Source organism: Arachis ipaensis, chromosome B9, assembly GCF_059453495.1.
Source record: "Arachis ipaensis isolate K30076 ecotype BB chromosome B9, ASM5945349v1, whole genome shotgun sequence".
NCBI classification, from domain to species: domain Eukaryota; kingdom Viridiplantae; phylum Streptophyta; class Magnoliopsida; order Fabales; family Fabaceae; genus Arachis; species Arachis ipaensis.
This window is the reverse complement of record NC_142444.1, coordinates 6,555,194-6,576,091: the sequence shown is the minus strand read 5'-3', so window position 1 is coordinate 6,576,091 and position 20,898 is coordinate 6,555,194. Positions and strand designations below refer to the sequence as shown.

Here is a 20,898-nt window from a genome sequence, read left to right as displayed (position 1 = left end):
ATCCTACTCCAAATTAAACGATACCACATTTGAAATTAACATCCCAATTTCTAGAAAAATACCATTGTTAAACTAATATAAAAAAATCAAAGTGCACCTGTCAGACTCTATCCCTTTTATTACTAAAAAGGAATTCCGTTTTACACTCACTTTATATAGTGAAAGGAGAGGTTTTATTTGGTGATCTGATGAGAAAATATCTTTATTCGGGTTATTTTTTTAAAAAGATTTTATAAAAAAAATAATTTTATGTTTGAATATTTCGTGCAAAAGATTTTTTGTATTTATTAATTATATTTAAATATAATAAGATAAAAGTATTTATTTATTTATTTATTATGTGAAAAATATTTTTAAAATTTTTTTTTAAAAAAAAATGTAAATTATAATTTTTTTTAAAAAATAATTTTTATTTTTAAATATTTTTACTTTTACTAATAGAATTTATTAAATACGCTAAAAAATAAAAAACACAAAAAGGGATTACATTTTTTGTTTATGAAAGCTGTAGCTTATAAATATAAAATTAATTTTGTTATTAATATATAAAAAACTAATCATCAAATTAGTCCATCCTAAAAAAGATAAATTATTAAAATAGTATTTAAAAATTTGCACTGCTAATAAAACAAATTCTAAAAATACTAACAACAAATAAATTTATGAAAGATTTAAAAATACAACAAAAAAAAAATAGATATTAAATATATATTCAAAGAAATGAGTTTAAGTGTTTAACCGAACCTTATGTAAAATTTTCAGAAAATAAATGGGAACTCAACTTTACAGGGACGAGCATTTTCATATTAAACTAAAAATAAATAAATATAAAGCTCATAAAGTTTTCAGCATCACCCAAAATGTTGTGGCATGTAGACGGTAGTTTAAGTGTTTAACCGAACCCTATGTAAAATTTTCAGAAAATAAACTTCAAGGACTTAAAGGGTAAAAAAAGGATCTACAAACAGAATGAAACAAAGCTATGCTTAAAATTGTTAAGATTACAGATTTGAGGAAAGAGCATTTACCGAAGAAACTTTGCGGCTTCGTTCAGTCTTTCTCCAACTCTATTGTTGAGGACTCTTCGATACGCTAATGATCTAATCCCTCTTCTACAAATAATAATCATTCGAATTCCGCTAGAAAACCAATAGAGTATATGTATAATGTGTACAATGGACTATTTATTTGGTCAATGAATATTTAGGATAAAATACTACTAATTTCTCAAACATAATACACTCATACTATCCAAAATAACCATGTGGGTATCAAGGATAATAAATATCTAACTGAATCGAACATCTCTAAACCCCAAATTGTATACATTGTACAGATACTCTATTGGCCCCTTATACTTCCTCTAATAATTATCATAATCAGTTAACATAATAATATATTATGATTTTTAAATTTAAAGTAACTAAAATTTTAATGTTTCCATTTTATACCTTATAACTTTAAAGAAATTAGTCATATAATTTTATACGCAGCGTGGTAACGTATAACACAATCATAAAACAATCACCATAAAAGACTATGTATGTTTCAAATTAAAGAACATCTCTTAGATAAAAAGTACAAAACCACGAGAATTGGGACCCTCACCTTCTTGATTTAATTCGGGGTTTTGACGGTGAGAATGAGAGCAAGAGTTTGTGGATTGCTCACCACCGAACGTGTGGGAGAGGAACGACAAGTGTGTTCAAAACTCCAAATTTAATCTAATTTGAAAATTCATCAAATCAGTTTTACTTTTTGTTTAAACAAAAACTGAAATATTTGATCTGGATTTTTAGTTAGAGCAGTTTGTTATTTGTTGTTTAATTGAGTGAAATCTCTCCATCTTTATACTTTATTGCTTTCCTCTCTTTTCTTTTAACCCTAATATTCACAAATCAAAATAGTTCAAATTTCATATTTAAATTTGGAACGTGGCTCAATCCAAATATTTAAATCAAATATCGTTATATAATATTCTATTTTTATAATTAAATTAAATTGCTCATCTCTCAAACTTTAGGTGACTATTATATGGTTTTCCCTAGGTTTAATTTAATTAGGGGTAAAATAATTATTTTATGAATGGGATTAAATTGGTGATTTTAAATTTAAGGGTAATTTCAAACTTGCCAAAACTTAATACTTATATAAAAGAGAGGAAGAGAAAGACATGAAACTTAATGTGAATAGTTAAACGCATTAGCTCCATTATAGTACTCTGTTATATAATAGCCACTTCAATATACATAAATAGATGTAACTCAGCATCAACATTAAAGTTTTTAATTCTAATTAGGAATGTTCAAAGGTTGATAAGAGCAAGATTACAGCTCTAAGCTAAAAGTGATAGTTTTCTCCTCAAAAGATCTCGCTGACGCATCTAGCATGGCCTTAAAGTCAGCATTCTCATCAGTCATGAATGAACAAGAGATGTTGACAATCTTCAAGGCATGCCACCAACACTTTCTATCACCTGAACTGCAATAGCACTCTCCCTTTTCACTGCCCATCAGCTTCTCATAGAAGAACTGTTGTTTTTTTGCAAAATATGCGGTGGAATTAGAAAGAATATATTCATGAAAAAGCATAAAGATATGTATATTTGACATGTTGAAGACACTGCTGGAATGAAAGTACAATTCTAATTTGTAAATGGTAGAATTAAACAGAAAATCTGAAGATAATGAATGACATACCTCAATGAATGAGAAACGACGATGATATATGAATGAAATTGTTTTTGGGAAGCAATTTGAAAGCAAGTAATTCATAAGTAGCTGGCTATAGAGAGCTTCACTGTCTGGAGGTGAATATTCTCTCAACACCAAATGTTTGATACTTGGAGGAGTAGTGGAGGAAACTAGCAATGCAGGCATGTATGGATCATCACCCTACACAATTCAGGGTACATAAAATAAAATAGCCACATATCAATATGCATGAAGAAAGAACCAAGAAAGTAGCAAGTGAATACTTACAGGAAATGATTGTCCAATAGAGAGGGAAAGTGATGCCAAAATCACTTGTGGCATATTCCGGGTAAATTCCCTCAAGCTATAAAAGTGCCGAAAATCCACATTGGTAGAAATATTGACTTCAAGTTGATTAGAACTTCTCATAAAAGATATAACAGGTTTGTCATCATCACGATAGTCAAATAATAACAAATTTGGAGCATCAACATTGACCTCCTTCAACTTAGAGCAAAACATTAGCTGCAAGATCTTGAGTTGAGAACTCGAAATATTAATCCTCTCAGACATAGAGCAATCAAATAGTTTCAAGCTCTCAATAAAAGGAAACTTAGAAAACAGTTCAAGAAACCACTTGTCTGCAATAGCAGTGTTCTTCAAATTGCTTAATTCCAAACACCTTAAATTTGTGCAACTATCAAAATTCAGCTTGAACGGTGCATTGAGATCCCAAGCTTGATAGCATAGCTCCTCAAGACTTGGAGAATCAATATGTACTTCTTGTATTCCTTCAACATCAACTTTCTTGAGCTTTTGTAAACCCTGTAGGGATAATGATTCCACCTTTTCGATCCTGTCCACTGCTTAGATGGTTATATATGTAACAAACACCCATGATGAAACGTTCAGTAAGAGGACAATGAGAAATGAGATACTCAATAGCCGATTCATGTGTGAAAAGTACACGACTTAAAAATAGCATTTTCACGGAAGAAAACTTCATGGAATGCTTTAGAAGTTCTTGGTCAATTTTGATTCCCCCGAGCAACTCCAGCTCAATAAGTGACTTGGCTTCAATGACACAAAGTGGAAGTTCATACCATCTGACACAGTCATCATTAAGGTAAAGTTCTAGTACTTGGACGCCACTTTCACAGGCCATCTGTATCCACTGATCAACATGGTGGGACACATGCGTAAGGTCGTCTAAATTTTGCAAATCAAGCTTAAATTTTTTTATTGCTAAGCCTTGGTCACGTAGCCTCAGCAATCTTTTTGTAACATAGTTAATGAGAATGTCCAATTTCCTAAACCTTTGTCTATTTCCTGCGGGTACATCATCTTCAGAGAAAAAATCCTCGCTGCAAACAGATAGATTGGGAAATGAAAACCATGTGTCATTCCACGCCTTTGACAAAACACTAGTCTTGGCAGCATCTTTGACAGGCAGCCTTACAAGAATGTCATGAAGTATAATTTTCGGCAGAGCAGAGAACCGGTCCATTTTTTTCTCAACTGCAGTATTGGGAGCAAGTATAATATCATAAATAGACACCACACAAAATACAATAGTAAATCATGCTTAAAGAGCAAATGAAAAACACATATTAACCAAATTGATTCATTTGCGAACTACGGGGATCTAGGGACTAGGGTTACGAATGAGTTTCAACATGGCAATTCGTAAAATTTTACAAAGCTAAACCTATTAATTCAACATGGTAGCTCGTAAAAAGCAAATAATGTTGGAAATAAAGTTATGCCATAAGAAAGAAACCATAATTTGAACAGCTATTTTTCAAACAGTGCTTGCACACATGAACCAAACTAATGTGGTACTACTTTCATTCATTCAACAATCTCACTAAGAGGGGGAAAAAGATAAAGCAGCAAGGACATAAGACTTACCTTCTCCGAAGAACGAGTGTTGTAGCCTTTGAAGACACGTCTAGCCGTCTATGGTCACTGGGTTAGGGTATCATCAGCCTTCCATTTTCAGTGTGTTAGAAGGAGAGTGTGAGAATGAGAAAGAAATTGAATCTTACACCATTAATAGAGAGAGACAGGGACGCGTCATGCAGGCAGGGGATCTTGCCGTTTCGGTTTTCCAAGCAAGTCTTCACTTAATAATAATAATGATTAATGAGAGTAAATGACCATTAAATCTAAAAAAAAAGTTGACTTTTGGACTAATTAATTTTTAGAAAAAAATATTAATTAATAATTAAGTCCTATAAAAATAGTAAACCGTATATATATATATATATATATTTATATATTTTGATATTTACAGTGATGTATATTTTGTTACTGTCATATGAGTATGAAAATAATATAATTTTAGATAGTGAAGTATTTATTATTTTTTGAATTTTCATATTTTTTTATTAAGTGCTCTCTATTTATTACAATTCTATTAAAATAAGTGATGTTTTGGTTTAAAAATATTATCTACATAACTATCTTTTATAAATAGACACGCCAAAGAAATTAACCGTAGATATAAGTATCACCTATGATAAACAGACACTGACACGGATATAGGACACGAACGACATGCGAATTTTAAAATCTTATAAGATACGGAAATACACATACATATAAAATATAAAGTATTCTTTAGATAAATCGTAATTATATTTTGATATTTTATTGATATTAAATATGAATTAATTTTTTAAATTATTTTTAATATCTTATTTTAATTATATCAAGTATTTAAAATATTTTTTGGTATAATAAATAATAATATATACTATATCTAAATTTATTTCAAGAATATATGTCAAGAATAAGATTGAACACGCTGACACGTAATGGTATTTAGGTGTGTCCAAGCGTGTTTAGTGAAATTTTTTTTATTTTTTTATTAAGACACGGTTTGGACACATCACATGTTGGACGAGGGTCGGCAAGTGTTGTGTCCAAAAGGTGTCCGACACGCAAGCACGGCAACTCAGCGAAGTGTCCATTCTCCATAGAGTATCACTGTTAAATTTTAGTTGATAAATTGATAGAAGGACATCATATGTCTATCATTTGCTATTTTGGAGTAGGGGTGTACATGGGCCAAGTGAAGCCAGGTTTGTCTTGACTTGGACCCGACCCTAAATAATGACCGGGTCTATTTTTGAGATCCTTACCGTCCTTAAACCCAGTAAAATCATACTACTTTCGGATCACACTAAAACGGAGTCTAAATCGGTGAAGTTCGGTCATTGATAAATTTTATGTCAAAAAATTATGATGCACTTATTTATAAAGAAGAAAAAAACATACTTGTTACCAAGAACTTGATATCCATATTTGAAATTGAATTTGTCCATAAAATTCTAATTTCGTACTTCTTTGATCTATTTTCTAATTCAACTAAGTGTGATTAAAAATAAAATAATAAGTTTATAATTAATATAACATAATATTGGAATTAATTTAAAACATATATACCTTTAGTCCCCTTAGGGTGCACATGAATCGAGTGAAGTCGGGTTTGTCTTGATCCGAATCCAATTCTAAATAATGACTGGGTCTATTTTTGAGACCCTTATCTGATCCCAGACCCGATAAAATCACATTAAATTAGCTCCTAAAGTGTTTAGATCCGAGCCGAACCTTCAAACTGGGCCAGGCCATGTACACTCTTATTCTAAAAGATTAAATTGATACTTTTTTAGAAACTAATTAGTTCGAAACATAGTTGTAAAAATCAGACCGGACCGGTCGGTTCGATCGGAAAATCGGTAAACCGGACTCTACATCGGTCTGGTCCGAAGTTAGGACTGTTCAAGGCAGAGAACCAGAACGAACCGGTTGAACCCATAACGAACCGGCTAAAACAGCCAAATTCGGTGAAAATCGGACCGAACCGAACCGGTTGATCCCAACTGAAGGCAAAGCTACGATGCATCTGGTTTCTGCAAGTCCACCATGGTCTCCATAAGCTCCAGCGTGCCAAATGTCGAAGCTGTTAGGATTCGAACTCCTCACTCCAGGGTTGCAAGAAGGACAATCTGACCACCAAGCTACATTGCTTTTTACTAATACATATCCAAATTATAATACATATAGCAATTTTCTATTTACTTATATTCAATTAATTTTAATTTTAAAGTCATTAATTTTTAAATCAATTATATTTTATTTAACTATAAATTTTATTAAAAAATATATATATATATATTAAAAAGATAAAAAAAATTATTAATCATAATTTATTTTTTCTTTTCATGATTATATGATATCTATTAATATTATTTTTTCAATAAATACTTGTAGTATATAATAATAGGTAAAGACTCACATGCAGTTATTTTTATATAAAGTTGATAATTGAAAATCGTTAGATGATATTTAGTTAAACTTGTCAAATTATCTAACTGTTTTTAAAAATCAACTTCATATGAAAATTAACTGTATATAAGTTTTTGCTTATAATAATATAATAATACAATAAATATAAATTAATTAATAAAATATTAAAATTTGAAAATGATAATTATTTTTATAAAAATAAAATAAAAAAACTTATAATAAAAAAAATAATTAAATTTTACATAATTATTTAATTATACCGGGTTAACCGGTTCGACCAGTGATCCACCGGTTGAACCAGTAATCCAATAACTCAGTAACCTCACCGATTTGGTTCTGATAACTATGGTTCGAAATCAAAATCTTCAAAAACCTAATTGTGACCTTATTCTAATAATAATAAGTATAACTAATTTGTTTATTTTGTGTTTATAATTTATTTTTATTATTTTATATTTTAATAAAAAAATTATGTACTAATTTTTTTTTTAATTCTCATTATATATAGAAAAAGTATATGATAAAAAATTGGAAATACATGATCATGTTGATAGTGCTACGGCCTACGAGTGTGTGTACCATTTTGATTTTTGAGTCAATAACTCACTATTATACACTGAACCAGTGCAGCGATCCGTACGTTGCACGAACATGAGATATACATTGGACATGTGTTGTATTGAAAGATGAAGTTTATACAATGGTATTGAGTTATTTTTAATACACCCAGAGTAGCTGACAAAACTATAATAATTATGCAACTGGTTTTATTATTTATTACTTTTTAGATTGAAAATGTCTTGATCAGATAGTCCTTGGCAGTAGCAACTGAAATGGATACCATATATTACCGTTTGTAACTGATCATTCTAGATTCTCGAATACTTCCTTATAGGCAACATTATTTATTGTTGTCGTCGTAGACGTACTTGCATTATTATGCACCAAAACCCTTAGTCCCTTCTTGCTGTTGATATGGACAACGCAACATATAATTGTCAATGTGTAAATAGAGGATCACTAGCAGCAGCAGAATTTGTGATGTGTAGTTATCAATTAGTTATTATTAATATTTTTAATAGTATAAAATAATATTTAATAGTATAAAATTATTTATTTTTTTGATGATTAAGTACTGGTCAGATTTCAATAAAAGTACTAACTCCTTAACTTTTTTTTTGTGTTTAAAAGTTTGTTGTTAGTCAATGAATTGTTGTATACACATAGCGAGATTCGAACTTCCAACACTTATTTAAGTAGACTAATCAGCTAATCACTAGACCAACTGAACTTAGTTTGTGATCCTTCACTTTAATAACATAAAAAAAACTCCATGGAAAAGGTATCTCGGCTTTAATGTTCTTCCAATGTGAAGGCGGTAGAGATGAACCAGATTAGGAAACCCGTCTACAATATAAGCAGTATTATACCCCCTTAATGATCCTGAACTTAAGATGATTCCAATTAGAATCCATTATGTGCATGCATGGTGTGTGTTAAATTTTCTTTGTATTTCCTAAAGAATAGGCTTGGAATACCATGCATGATCTGTTAAACATAAATGCTAAAGATACAACATATTAATATAGCTGAAAAATGGTAAAAGATCTATATATATATACACATTTATTGAAAAATGAAATACACCAGATTAAGACATAAATGAACCAAAGCAAGTCATTGAATGAAGGTTCTGATTAGTGTATACCACAAATGGGTCAATAGGGAGGTAAAACACACGACATTGTTGATCAATGTCATGCAGTTCATCACCAAGTTGCATTGTAGTTACTAAAAAAGGCTAAGTTGGAATAAAAGACGCAGCAGAAATGAGTAAATACAACAGTATATTTTGAGGTGGTGCATGCACATACAAATCTTATATGAATGGAACCCTAACACATATGCTGCATGCACAAAATAAGTGCCATTAGTGAACTAATATAAGAAGCGGTTTTTAAAAACTTATGGCATTTGAAATTTTTAGTTGTGCTATACTGCTATGTAATGCAGGAGTCCTCCTTCATATTTTTGAGGTTTTTTAGAGTAAAAAAAGGACTGGTTTTTGTATTTTTGGAAAGGAAAATGAAAAGTTGCTACAAATAAAAACTCAATATATAATCCTTTTGAATCCAATTAATATCACGATTAATTGCATGTATTATTTCTTCATGACTAATATCTAGTGCTGTGATAATAATTTTAAATATGATAGCAACACAATAAACACCAATTAAGCTTACTTAGTAGTAGAAAACATGGTAACATTGATTCAATATGCAGAACATATTGTGTAGAAGACACAATTCATAGACAAAACAAACGGAAGCTAAATGAGAATACTAGAGAACAATTAAACATGCTTCAATGAAAGACACCAATATGGGTGAATGGTTCATTTCTGGACGACCTTGACATAGTGGACTCATATATCAGAGGATGAGACAGTGAATCTCAAAAGGGTACCAGCTCTAAATCCAAGCATTTTTGCAAGTCTTTTCCCCCCTCTTGTCAAGTATAACTGCAAGCGTGAGTGGAGTTGTTGTCAGTAGTGTAGGATTGCGTATTTTTGTCAGGAAAACATGACTTTAAGTGCAGAATATATTTGTATAAGATAATGATACTATGAATTTATTAAGGAAAAGTATAGGGTATATTATTGTCAACAATAATTAATTATTATATTTTAAACACATGTATAAGGAGACATCCAGAAAATATATATATAAAGACACTTTTATTAGATACAGCCATAAAAAAGATATTTTTATTAGATGCATCCACAAAGACACTTTCATTAAACACAGTCATAAATAAGAGTTGGTAGAAATTGGCAGAAATGTTGTTAATAACGTAGCGGAATTGATTTATTAATTCAAAGTCCACTCTATAACAATCTCGAGAGTTCATGAAATATAAAATACATCTTTAAAAAAAGATGTGCTTTTCTTCCAATAGTTTAATGAAATTGGTTTAATTATTGTTGCGGCCATGTATACTTATAGAAATATTTATTTCAACATGGTAAAATTAATAACACACAAAAGCTCTAATTTACCATTATAACAATAAAACGATTGCAAACAATGGTAGTAAAAGATGCGAATCTTGTGAATACGCTAGAAAGGGCCACATTGTTATTGAATTAAAATTCAAAATCAACAAAGGCAAACGTGTATCATTGATACCGTATAAGCTTAACTTACAACCAAAGCATAGCAAAAGATCCTAATTAGGCAAAAGAAGGATCACAGATACACAAATTATTGCAACAAAGGTCTATCAAGAGAAAAACAAAGAAACTGGTTACAGATCGACACCTAAGAGACAACTGAGCCTACGCTCGTACTTGATGCAAAATGATTAAACCACTGTGAGAATATATAGAACTCTTAGAGGTGGTCAACTTAGTAAGCATGCACTAATCATGTGGAGTCTTTAGACAAAGTGGCATTGTCACCTTCTGCAACTTTCCTACATTTGGATGAGGATGAATTGATAAAGTCTGGATAAACTTCAATCAGTCTATAATCTTTTTCCGATTCTAAATAGAAAAACTTGCAAATTTTTTGATTAGGTTAACCGGAATTGGTTTCTTCTTTTTATGCATGTCTCTCTGCGCAGCATTGAGGTGATTCGGATGCTGTTTTCTTTTTGACTCTCCACTCGCCTATTGAATTGGTCTGCTCTTAGTCATGCTCTCCATTCCGCTTCTTCCTCTCCTACTTGCATCATATTTGCAAGATTTTCTGAGCATGTCCTAATCTTATACCCAATGTACCCACAACAATAAAAAAAATTACCAATTCTCTCGTATTTGAGTTGAAAGTCAATAATTTTGTTATTGCTTTCCAAGACTTTCAACTTCCTCCTCAAGGATTTTGTAATGTCTAACAAGACTTGAATTTTTAAAATCCTCCCTTCCTTTCTTTTCATAGAGAATACAGCAACATCTATCACCTTTTTCAACATCTCTCCTACTCTTTTTTCTAATTCTTTGGTTTTATATTCCTCCAGTAAACTCTACAGTTGTGTCTATATAGGAACATGAGAGAATTCTACATCATTGACCAATAAATCTTCTCTTCATCTTTTTAGATTTAGATTATAACAAGTTTAATCACCCGTGCCATGCACGTGATAAGATTGAAATTATAATTTTAAGTTGTTATATTAAATTTTATTTTAATTATAATAATTTAATTAATAAAAGAATAACTTGTATGCATTGTTTTTCTTTTTTTAATATAATGTTAATTATATTAACTATAAAATAGTTATTTAATCTACTTTTTTCAATAAATTAGGCATATATACTCAATATGACCATAAATACTTAAATCTACCAACAAAGTTTTATATGTTGGTTTACTGTGAAGTAAGAAAATATCAAAATCAGCTCAAAATGAAGAACAATTAACCCGTGCCATGCCATGCACGTGATAAGATTAAAATTATAATTTTAAATTATTTTGTTAAGATTAATTTAAATTATAATAATTTGATTAATAAAAATATAATATGTTATGATTTATTTATTTTTTCTTAATCTAGTGTTAAATATATTAATTCTAAAATAGTTATTAATTGGTTTTAGTAATCTACTTTCATCAATAAATCAAACATATATACTCAATGTGACCATAAATAACTTAATAATACTTAGACCCACCAACAAATTTTTATATGTTGTTTTACTGTCAAGTAAGAACATATCAAAATTAACTCAAAATAAATAATAAATTATTAGAGAATTCTAATGTACAAAATTCTCTAATAAATAATAAATAATTTAAATCTACTAAAAAACAACTCAACACTTTTCTTTGATGCCTGCAAAACATATACTTAAAATAATATTATATCAATGTTAGCATACAGTTTTACAATCATCGACCGTATTTACTATACATGACTCCTTCTTAAAAGTTATTCTACACACGTGTGCAGTCGGAAGATAAATTACTGGACTTTATTTTTTTAAATTATTATAATTATGTATTATTCATTAAATGCTAATTGTAATATTGTAATAAAATTATAATAAAGATATTTTTCTAAAATAATTTAGAAGAGAGAATAGTGCTTTCATTTTGGAGGAAAAATGAATTCCTGAGGAATTGTACCTCACTTTTATTAGTTGATAACGTATTAAATATTGATTTTATATAATTATAATAAAAATATTTCTCTAAATTAGTATAATCATGCATTATTCGTTAAATGTTAATTGTAATATAATTATAATAAATATATTTTTCTAAAATAAATTTAGAAAAGAAAATAATGATTTTATTTTAGAGAAAAAATGAATTCATGAGAAATTAACACCTCACTTTTATTAGTTGGAAAAAAAATCCAATTTTAGTATATTTTGTCATTATTATACATTTTTCTCTAATCATATATCCACCGTTTTCTTTTCTTTGTTTCAACATTTTGAACCTAGGTTTAACTTCTCGTAGTTCTCACTTCTTAGTTATTCTATTAGATGTAGTTGATAACTATTAAAATTCTTCGATTAATATAGGAGAAAAATATATTATTATATGATAGAATTAATATGAGTATATTTTATTAATAAATAAACAAAGTTAATATAAAATAAAATTATACATAAAAAAGCAAAAAAAATAAAATTAAAATAGCAAAAGTGATAAAAATATTATTTTTATAATTTTGTTTTGTCATTTTTATGTATAGAAGATTAGAAAATAGTAAATTTTTAACTAAATTAATTTATATTTGTTGTATTCAATTTAAATAAATAATAAATTATCTTATTTTAATTTATTTCTTAAATTTATATATCATAAAAATTAAATCAAATAATTAATATACCTAATTTTAAATTGTGTGATACTTAAATATCTATTCAAATCAATTAGTTGATATAATTAATTCATCATAATGAATTGTCTTTAATGAGTTAAACAAAATAAAGTAGAAGCATGCTATGTTGATTCTATCATTAAAGGTAAAAATTCGATTTTTATATAATAGAATAGATAGAATAGATAATATAATAGACGGCGAGAAAGAGAAAGATAAACATTTTAGATTCTAAGTTGTTTTATTTAGATGTTGCAATGTGGGTATCACATTATTTTACTTATTCTACCCTATGGACCCTTTTGTAACTTTATTTCAGTATCAATGGAATTCCACTACCTTTGTGTACTAAATTAAAATTCAAAATGAAACTGAAAAAAAAAATAAAGAGTATAAAATTATTGATTGAAAAACATTCTAAATAATAAAAAGCCAAATTAATTTTAATATTAAATTCATTAATACGGTTTTAATTTTATATAATAGTTAGATAATAAATTAGTAAAAGCAAATAGAAGAATGACTTTAATTAGTATTTGATAAAATATTCATTTAGAATAATTAAAAAATATAAAATTATTATATTATTAAAAATAATATATTTTTATGTTAAAAAATTATATTTAAATAAAATATTTATAAAATATAAAATTTAGAGTAACATAGTTTCATAAACATTAATCATTAATCAATTATGAACTAACATAAAATTATAATATAATTTATTTATGAAAAAATAATCAATAATTAATATTAATAAATATAAAAATTATCCAAATACTTTGATCAAAAGTATGAGTGGTTAATTATTATTTATTATTAATAATATTTTGTTCGTAACAAAAACTGAAAATATAATTATTCAGATTTAGATTTTAGAAAAATAAACGTATAAGTAACAAATGGTCTATTTTATCATGTATATTATAAATTAATTAATTAAACTAACTGATATAATGAATTATAATTAATTAATTGGTATAAATTATAATAAATTATATGATATTAAAAAAATAAAATGAATACAAAAAATAAAAAAGAAATAGAAGAATAGAAGACTACAATAAAATAAATTGAATGTGAGTTTTTTTTCTTTTTACAAATTTTATATCACATCTACTTCAATAATAATAAATAAAAATACATCAACTTAATATCTAAGAGAAAATGATGAGATAAAATCATAACACAATTCTAAAATAAAAGCTTAAATTAAACCATAATATCATTGCACAACACAAATTAAAAGTAATTTCACACTACAATATACCACACAAATAGGTAAATAACTTAAGCTTAATTACAGATTTTTTACGGATTTTTTTTTTATTTATGTATACATGATAATACCATGGTCTATAAATGCTTAATGGATAACATATCATATATTGCTCTGAATGATGAGCACATGAGTTGAAGAGTGTGTGGTGATTTGTGTCCATTATAGTTGCCTTGTGACGACGCCTCATAGGAAGAAAAAGAATTGTTGTAAAAGCTACCCAACGAAAGAGTAATTGGTAAATGAATAATATTTTCTTCTAGTATTTTTATAGTAGTAAAATAAAAACAGAAGAAATAAAATTTTGTATTTTTATATTAGAAATAGAATTTGATATTTATCCTAATAAAATTAAAATTAACTAATTAGCTATATTTAAATAAATAAAATAAATTAAATAAAAATATTTTTAAGAATTAACCAAATCAATTAGTCAATACAAATAATTAGTATAATTAATTTTATTTGATTTATTGAATTCATAAAAATAAATTAAAAAATAATTGATTGAATTAATTAGTTGATATAATTAATTTATTATAATTAATTGGATTTAATGAATTAAAAAAAATAAATAGAAAACATAGGAGACAATGATTTTTTTAACTAAATTAATATGTATTTATTGTATTTAATCAGTATAAGTAACAAATCATTTATGTTATTATGTACCTTATAAATTAATAAATTAAAATAATTGATATAATAAATTACAATTATTTGATTGATATAAATTATAATAAATCGTGTGATATTTAAATATCTAATCAAATCAATTAGTTGATATAATTAATTTGCTGTAATAAATTGTATTCAATGAGTTATAAAAAATAAATTAAGAAACACGCTAAAAAGTATCCCTAGCACATCATGAAGTACAGAAATTCAATTTTTATATAATAAAAATATACATTCTTATATATGTTATAAAAATATGATTTGATTCCATTAACTTGCTTATTTTTTTTAACTTGCCACTTATATTCAGCATGGAATTTTTATTTTTCTAAAATAAATTTAGAAGAGAGAATAGTACTTTTATTTTGGAGAGAAAATAAATTCATTAAAAATTGACACCTCACTTTCATTAGTTGATAATGCATTAAATATTAATTTTATATAATTATAATAAATATATTTTCCTAAATTAGTATAATCATACATTATTCATTAAATGTTAATTGTAATATAAATATAATAAAGATATTTTTCTAAAATAAATTTAGAAGAGAGAATAATGCTTTTATTTTAGAAGAAAAATGAATTTATGAAAAATTGACACATCACTTCAATTAATTAGGAAAAAAATACAATTTTAGTATATTAAGTAGAAGTATATTATTATTATTATTATTATTATTATTATTATTATTATTATTATTATTAAAAATATTTTTGATTGATAATTGATAAGTAGTTTAATAATGTATTAAATATGAATTTTATATAATTATAATAAAGATATTTTCTTAAATTAGTATAATTATGCATTATTCATTAAATACATTCATTTTGGAAGAAAAATGAATTCATGGGAAATTCATACCTCACTCTCATTAGTTGAGAAAAAACCTAATTTTAATATATTAAGTAGATTATATAAATAGAAATACTTGCTAAGTATATATAAAAGAGGAGATATATAATTATATATAATATAATTGCTATATATGTAACAGATATAAATTGTTATAATTATAGAGACTTACTATAATTATATTAAATTTAATTATGAATGTAAATAAATAAAAGTGATAATAATTAATATTATTTTTTTTCTTTTCTATATTTAATATTTACCGTAAATATAAAAAATATTGAGAAAAAAAAGTAGATACTGACTTTATTTTATTTTATTTTACGTCATGGATTTCTTTACTAAAATTAATGGAAGAAAAAAAATCTTTGTTTATATATCAATCTCAATCACAATAAATAAGATGAATCGATTGGACAACTAACAAATTTAACGGGTAAATGTTATTTTTCATTTATGGAAAAAAGGAGGTAATATGCATGCATATATTAATATAGAAAGAATATATACTCACAACTTTAAAATCTTTAAGAATATTCAATTGTATTATCTTTCAAACCAAAAAATTCATCCTTTATTTTCATTAAATATTTATATTAATTCAATTAGATGAGTGTTTTAATTAAAGAAAAAATTATTATTATTATTATTATTATTATTATTATTATTATTATTATTATTATTGAATAATAACAATAATTATCGTGATTAATATTAAATTGGTTATTAATATATATATATATATATATATATATATATATATATATATATATTGAATTATCATTAATATTAAATTAGTTATATATATTTATTGTTACTTCTACAATCGTGCAATAATATTTCTTTTCATTTGTTAACTAATTAAACTTAGTTATTTATATTAAATATATTTAATGATTACTAAAAATTAACCATATAATTATCATTATTAATAACCAATTTATATTTTTTTAAAATATTAGTTTCTATTTTATTATTATTATTATTATTATTATTATTATTATTATTATTATTATTATTATTATTGTATAGGTCACCATTAAGATAATAACTTGTCACTAATAAAATTTTAGGATAATGAATAAAAAATAGAATTATATTAATATAATTAAAATAGTTAAAAATATTTCTGATTGATAATTAGCTTAATAATGCATTAATTATTGATTTTATATAATTATAGTAGAGATATTTTTCTAAACTAGTATAATTATGAATTATTCATTAAATACTAAGTATAATATTGTTATATAATTATAATTAAGATACTTTTCTGAAATAAATTTAAAAGAGATTAGTATAATTATAATAAAGAGATTATTTTAAATTAGTATAATTATGTATCATTGATTAAATATTAATTATAATACAATTACATCAATTAAAGATAATTTTTAAAAATAAATTTGAAAGAGAGAAATAGTGCAATCATTTTGGAGGAAAAATGGATTCACGAGAAAATGACACCTCACCATCATAAGTTGGGAAAAAATTCAGTTTTAGTATATTAAGTAGATAGATAGATTGGTATAAATTATAATAAATTATATAACATTTAAAAAGAAAATAAAATGAATAAGAAGAAAATAAAAATAAATAGAATAGATAGAAGACTACAATAAAATAAATTGAATGTGAGAGTTTTTTTTTTTTGGTACATTTCATATCACATCCGTTTCAATAATAATAATAAATAAAAATACGTCAACTTGATATCTAAGAAAAAATGATGAGATAAAATCATAATACAGTTCTAAAGTAAAAGTTTAAATTAGAACATAATAATATCGTTACACAACACATATTGAAAGTAATTTCACACTACAATATACTAAAAACAGGTAAATGACTTAAATTTAAATACGAAACATTTTTTATTTATGCATACATGATAACACCATGGTCTATAAATACTTCATAGATAACATATCTTATATAGCTCCGAATGATGAGCACGAAAGTTGTTGAGTGTGGTAGTTTGTTTCCACGATAGTTGCCTTCTTGCAACGACGCCTCATAGGAAGAAAAAGAATTGTTGTAAAAGCTACCAAATGAAAGATTTATTGGTAAACGAATGATATTTTCTTCTAGTATACATGGTCTTTTATAGTGGTAAAATAAAAATGGAAGGAATTAAATTTTATATTTTTATATTAGGAATAGAATTTGATATTTATTCTAATAAAGTTATTATTATTATCAATATAAATGGGTTAACAACTTGCCACTAATAAAATATATGTTCTCAAATTTATATTCATATACCACAGAAAAACACTATATAGACTTTAGTAAAATAAAAATAAATATGTAAATTACTTATTATTAAGATAATTTTTTAATAGTGCATTAAATTTTGATTTGATACAATTATAATGAAGATATATTTCTAAATTAGTATAATTATATATTATTTATTAAATATTAATTACAATATAATTATATTAAAGATATTTTTTATAAAATAATTTAGAAAAATTATTTGATATAGGTGAATCGGGTAACAAAGATTTTTTATTATTATTATTACTATTATTGATATTATTATTATCATTAAAATTATTAAAAGTATTTTTAATTAATAGTTAATAAGTAGTTTAATAGTGCATTAAATATTAATTTGATATAATTATAATGAAGATATGTTGCTAAATTAGTATAATTATATATTATTCATTTAGTATTAATTATAATATAATTACAATAAAATAATTTAGAATAGAAAAAAAATTTTATTCGTTTTGGAGGGAAAACGGAGGTATGAGAGATCAACACGTCACCTTTAGTAGCTGGGGGAAAACCCAGTTTTAGTATATTAAGTAGATAGATTTTGAAACAACTAAAAAGTCTATTTCTCCACCTTGAACAATTCAATTTTATCTTTGCAAAAAAATTGGAATAATTTGTTACTTTCGTGATCTAAATCCCAGAAATCTTCTGGTTGCATCTAAATTGTGTTTAGAGTAACCTCCAATGTAGCTGCATTGAATGATCTGTCAGCCAATAATTTTTTGATCAAAATTTTAGCACATGAATCCAATTTTTTTTTATGTCCTTATCAACAAAAACTATAACCTGTTCTTTCTCTAATTCAATATATCTTCTAACCGTTTTTGTGAAACAACAGAAGCTGTTATTGTGAATACTGTTGATACTCTAGAGATTTTAATTAGCTAAATAAGAATTTTTTGCAAACTCCGGCACAACTTAAAAACCCTAATAGCAAGGCACCTATATAAACTTTCACTAATTAATATGATAATTATTAGAACAATGATTAGAAGGAATTGAGATTTGATAATGGTTGGGGTTCATGCCACGTAAATTTTCACAATGGAAGAAACTCTCTTTTTAAGTATAGTTATAGAATTGCTTTGTCCTATGTTTTTTTCATCAAAATAGTATGTATACATATAATTAGTTATATATATAAATACAAAAGAGCAATGTTAGATAGTCATTAGAATTTATTATTTTTAATTATTAGTTAGCTATTAATTTAATTCTTTTAGTTTAGTAATCCACAAACATATTTTATCTCATACTTTTCAATATAAATGATTAATTGATTGTCAAAAACAATAAATTCTAATAACTTTTTAGTATTTTTCTTATTTTTAATATATATTTTACATAAATAATTAAATTAGTTACTAATTTTTTATATATATGTTTAGTATAATTACTTTTTTTAATTTTTTATTGAACTAATATTCAACCATCTTGCATCAATATAAGGATTGAATTCTTTGTCAAAAAACTCTTTAGTTGAATATTCTCTTATTAGTCCAATAATAAAAAAAAATGTCGATGAAGGTTTCAAAAGACAGAGTATCGTATAAGAGAATTTTCAATTTACTTTTTTTACAATTTTGTTCAAATAATTTCTGAATTTAAAAGGTTATAAAAATGTTTGTGAACGTCTATAAATGGTAGGAAATTTCAAATTAAATTGATTGCATTTGCTATAGGGATGAAAGTTTACCCTCTATAAGTGGTAGGAAAATTCAAATTAAATTAATTGCATTTGCTACTCTTTTTCCATTTTTTTTGCCATGTATCATAACTTATAGTACATCTTCCTCATAAACACAAGCTGCTAATAATGCCTTCCACATAAACAGCAGCCACACTTATATATACCAAAACCATGAAGTTCGCAAAACCTACCACATTAAACCAAGCATGCACAAGACGGGATTCAAACTCCCAACACTTGCTTAAGCGGACGAGTGAGCTGACCTATGGGCCAACTACATTGATCTAGTTTCCATCAAACCTAGTTCAACTGTCGTTTTATATATCTTTGAGTAAATATCCAATTCATTCCTCATAATTTTTTTAAGGATTACAAGGTTTCTGAATAAAAAACATTTTTTTCAACCCTTGATATTTAAATTTTGTGACACTGATTAGTCTCTCTGTCAATGATATCTCTTCAAAATATACTTATATAACACATTAATTATTAATATATCCTTTATTTAATTTTTATAAATAAAAATAATTTAAAAATCATTAATATTTTTTAATTTTACACAGCAAATTTAACTAATATATTTAAAAAATAAAAATAAAAATTAAACGGCATTGTCAATTATCATTAAAAGACAATGAGATTCTAACAAAAAAAATTATTAATCCTAGTTAGTTTTTAATGAAAAAATCAATCGTTTAATATGTCATGTAGACTTATTCCGTTAATACAAAAAAAAATATTAACAAAAAAATTTATCAGTCTTATAAAAATAAATATTAAGAACCAAAAAGAGTATTTTTTTTTATTAAAGACTTTATTGTCTTTTAAGATAATACTATAATAGTCAAGACCGTTTAGAATTTATTTTTTATATTTTTTCTTCTCATATTAATTTTTTCTTTTTCTCGTCGTGCATACTGCATAGTAACAAATAAAATCATTAAGTTTTATTAAAAATGTAATTTTCTTAAAAAAAAGTTTGGTATAAAGTTTGATAAAATAAATTTTCAAGATAAATAAAAACTAAATATAAATATTGTTGGTGTAAAATTCACTCTTTAGGTAAATGTTTAGTAGAGTAGAGGGAACAAAATGATAAAAAGTTTTGAATTGTTTTTCACTTTTTCCTTAAAAAGAATACCGAACTAAATTGTTGCAAAATTTTATAAAAATATATTTTAAAAAAATCATCCGAATATTATTTTATTTTAATTAAAAATAAATGGATGAAATATCAAATTGTTTCCAAAATTTATAAAATTTT

General features: G+C 25.3%; 2 protein-coding genes across 2 annotated transcripts in view; both read right to left on the bottom strand.

Moving 5' to 3' along the window:
• The window catches only part of LOC148543620 (F-box/FBD/LRR-repeat protein At5g22660-like), a 142,665-nt gene that overhangs the window by 63,595 nt on the left and 58,172 nt on the right, over window positions 1-20,898 (bottom strand). The window lies entirely within an intron of this gene.
• Window positions 2,201-4,736, bottom strand: LOC107617021 (F-box/FBD/LRR-repeat protein At1g78750). Its single transcript, XM_021111656.2, has 5 exons — window positions 4,605-4,736; window positions 3,588-4,211; window positions 2,982-3,556; window positions 2,700-2,894; window positions 2,201-2,531 (listed from the first exon to the last, which is right to left on the bottom strand). Exons 2-5 carry the CDS (start codon window positions 4,198-4,200, stop codon window positions 2,328-2,330), a joined length of 1,587 nt encoding a protein of 528 aa, XP_020967315.2. The 5' UTR covers window positions 4,201-4,211; window positions 4,605-4,736; the 3' UTR covers window positions 2,201-2,327.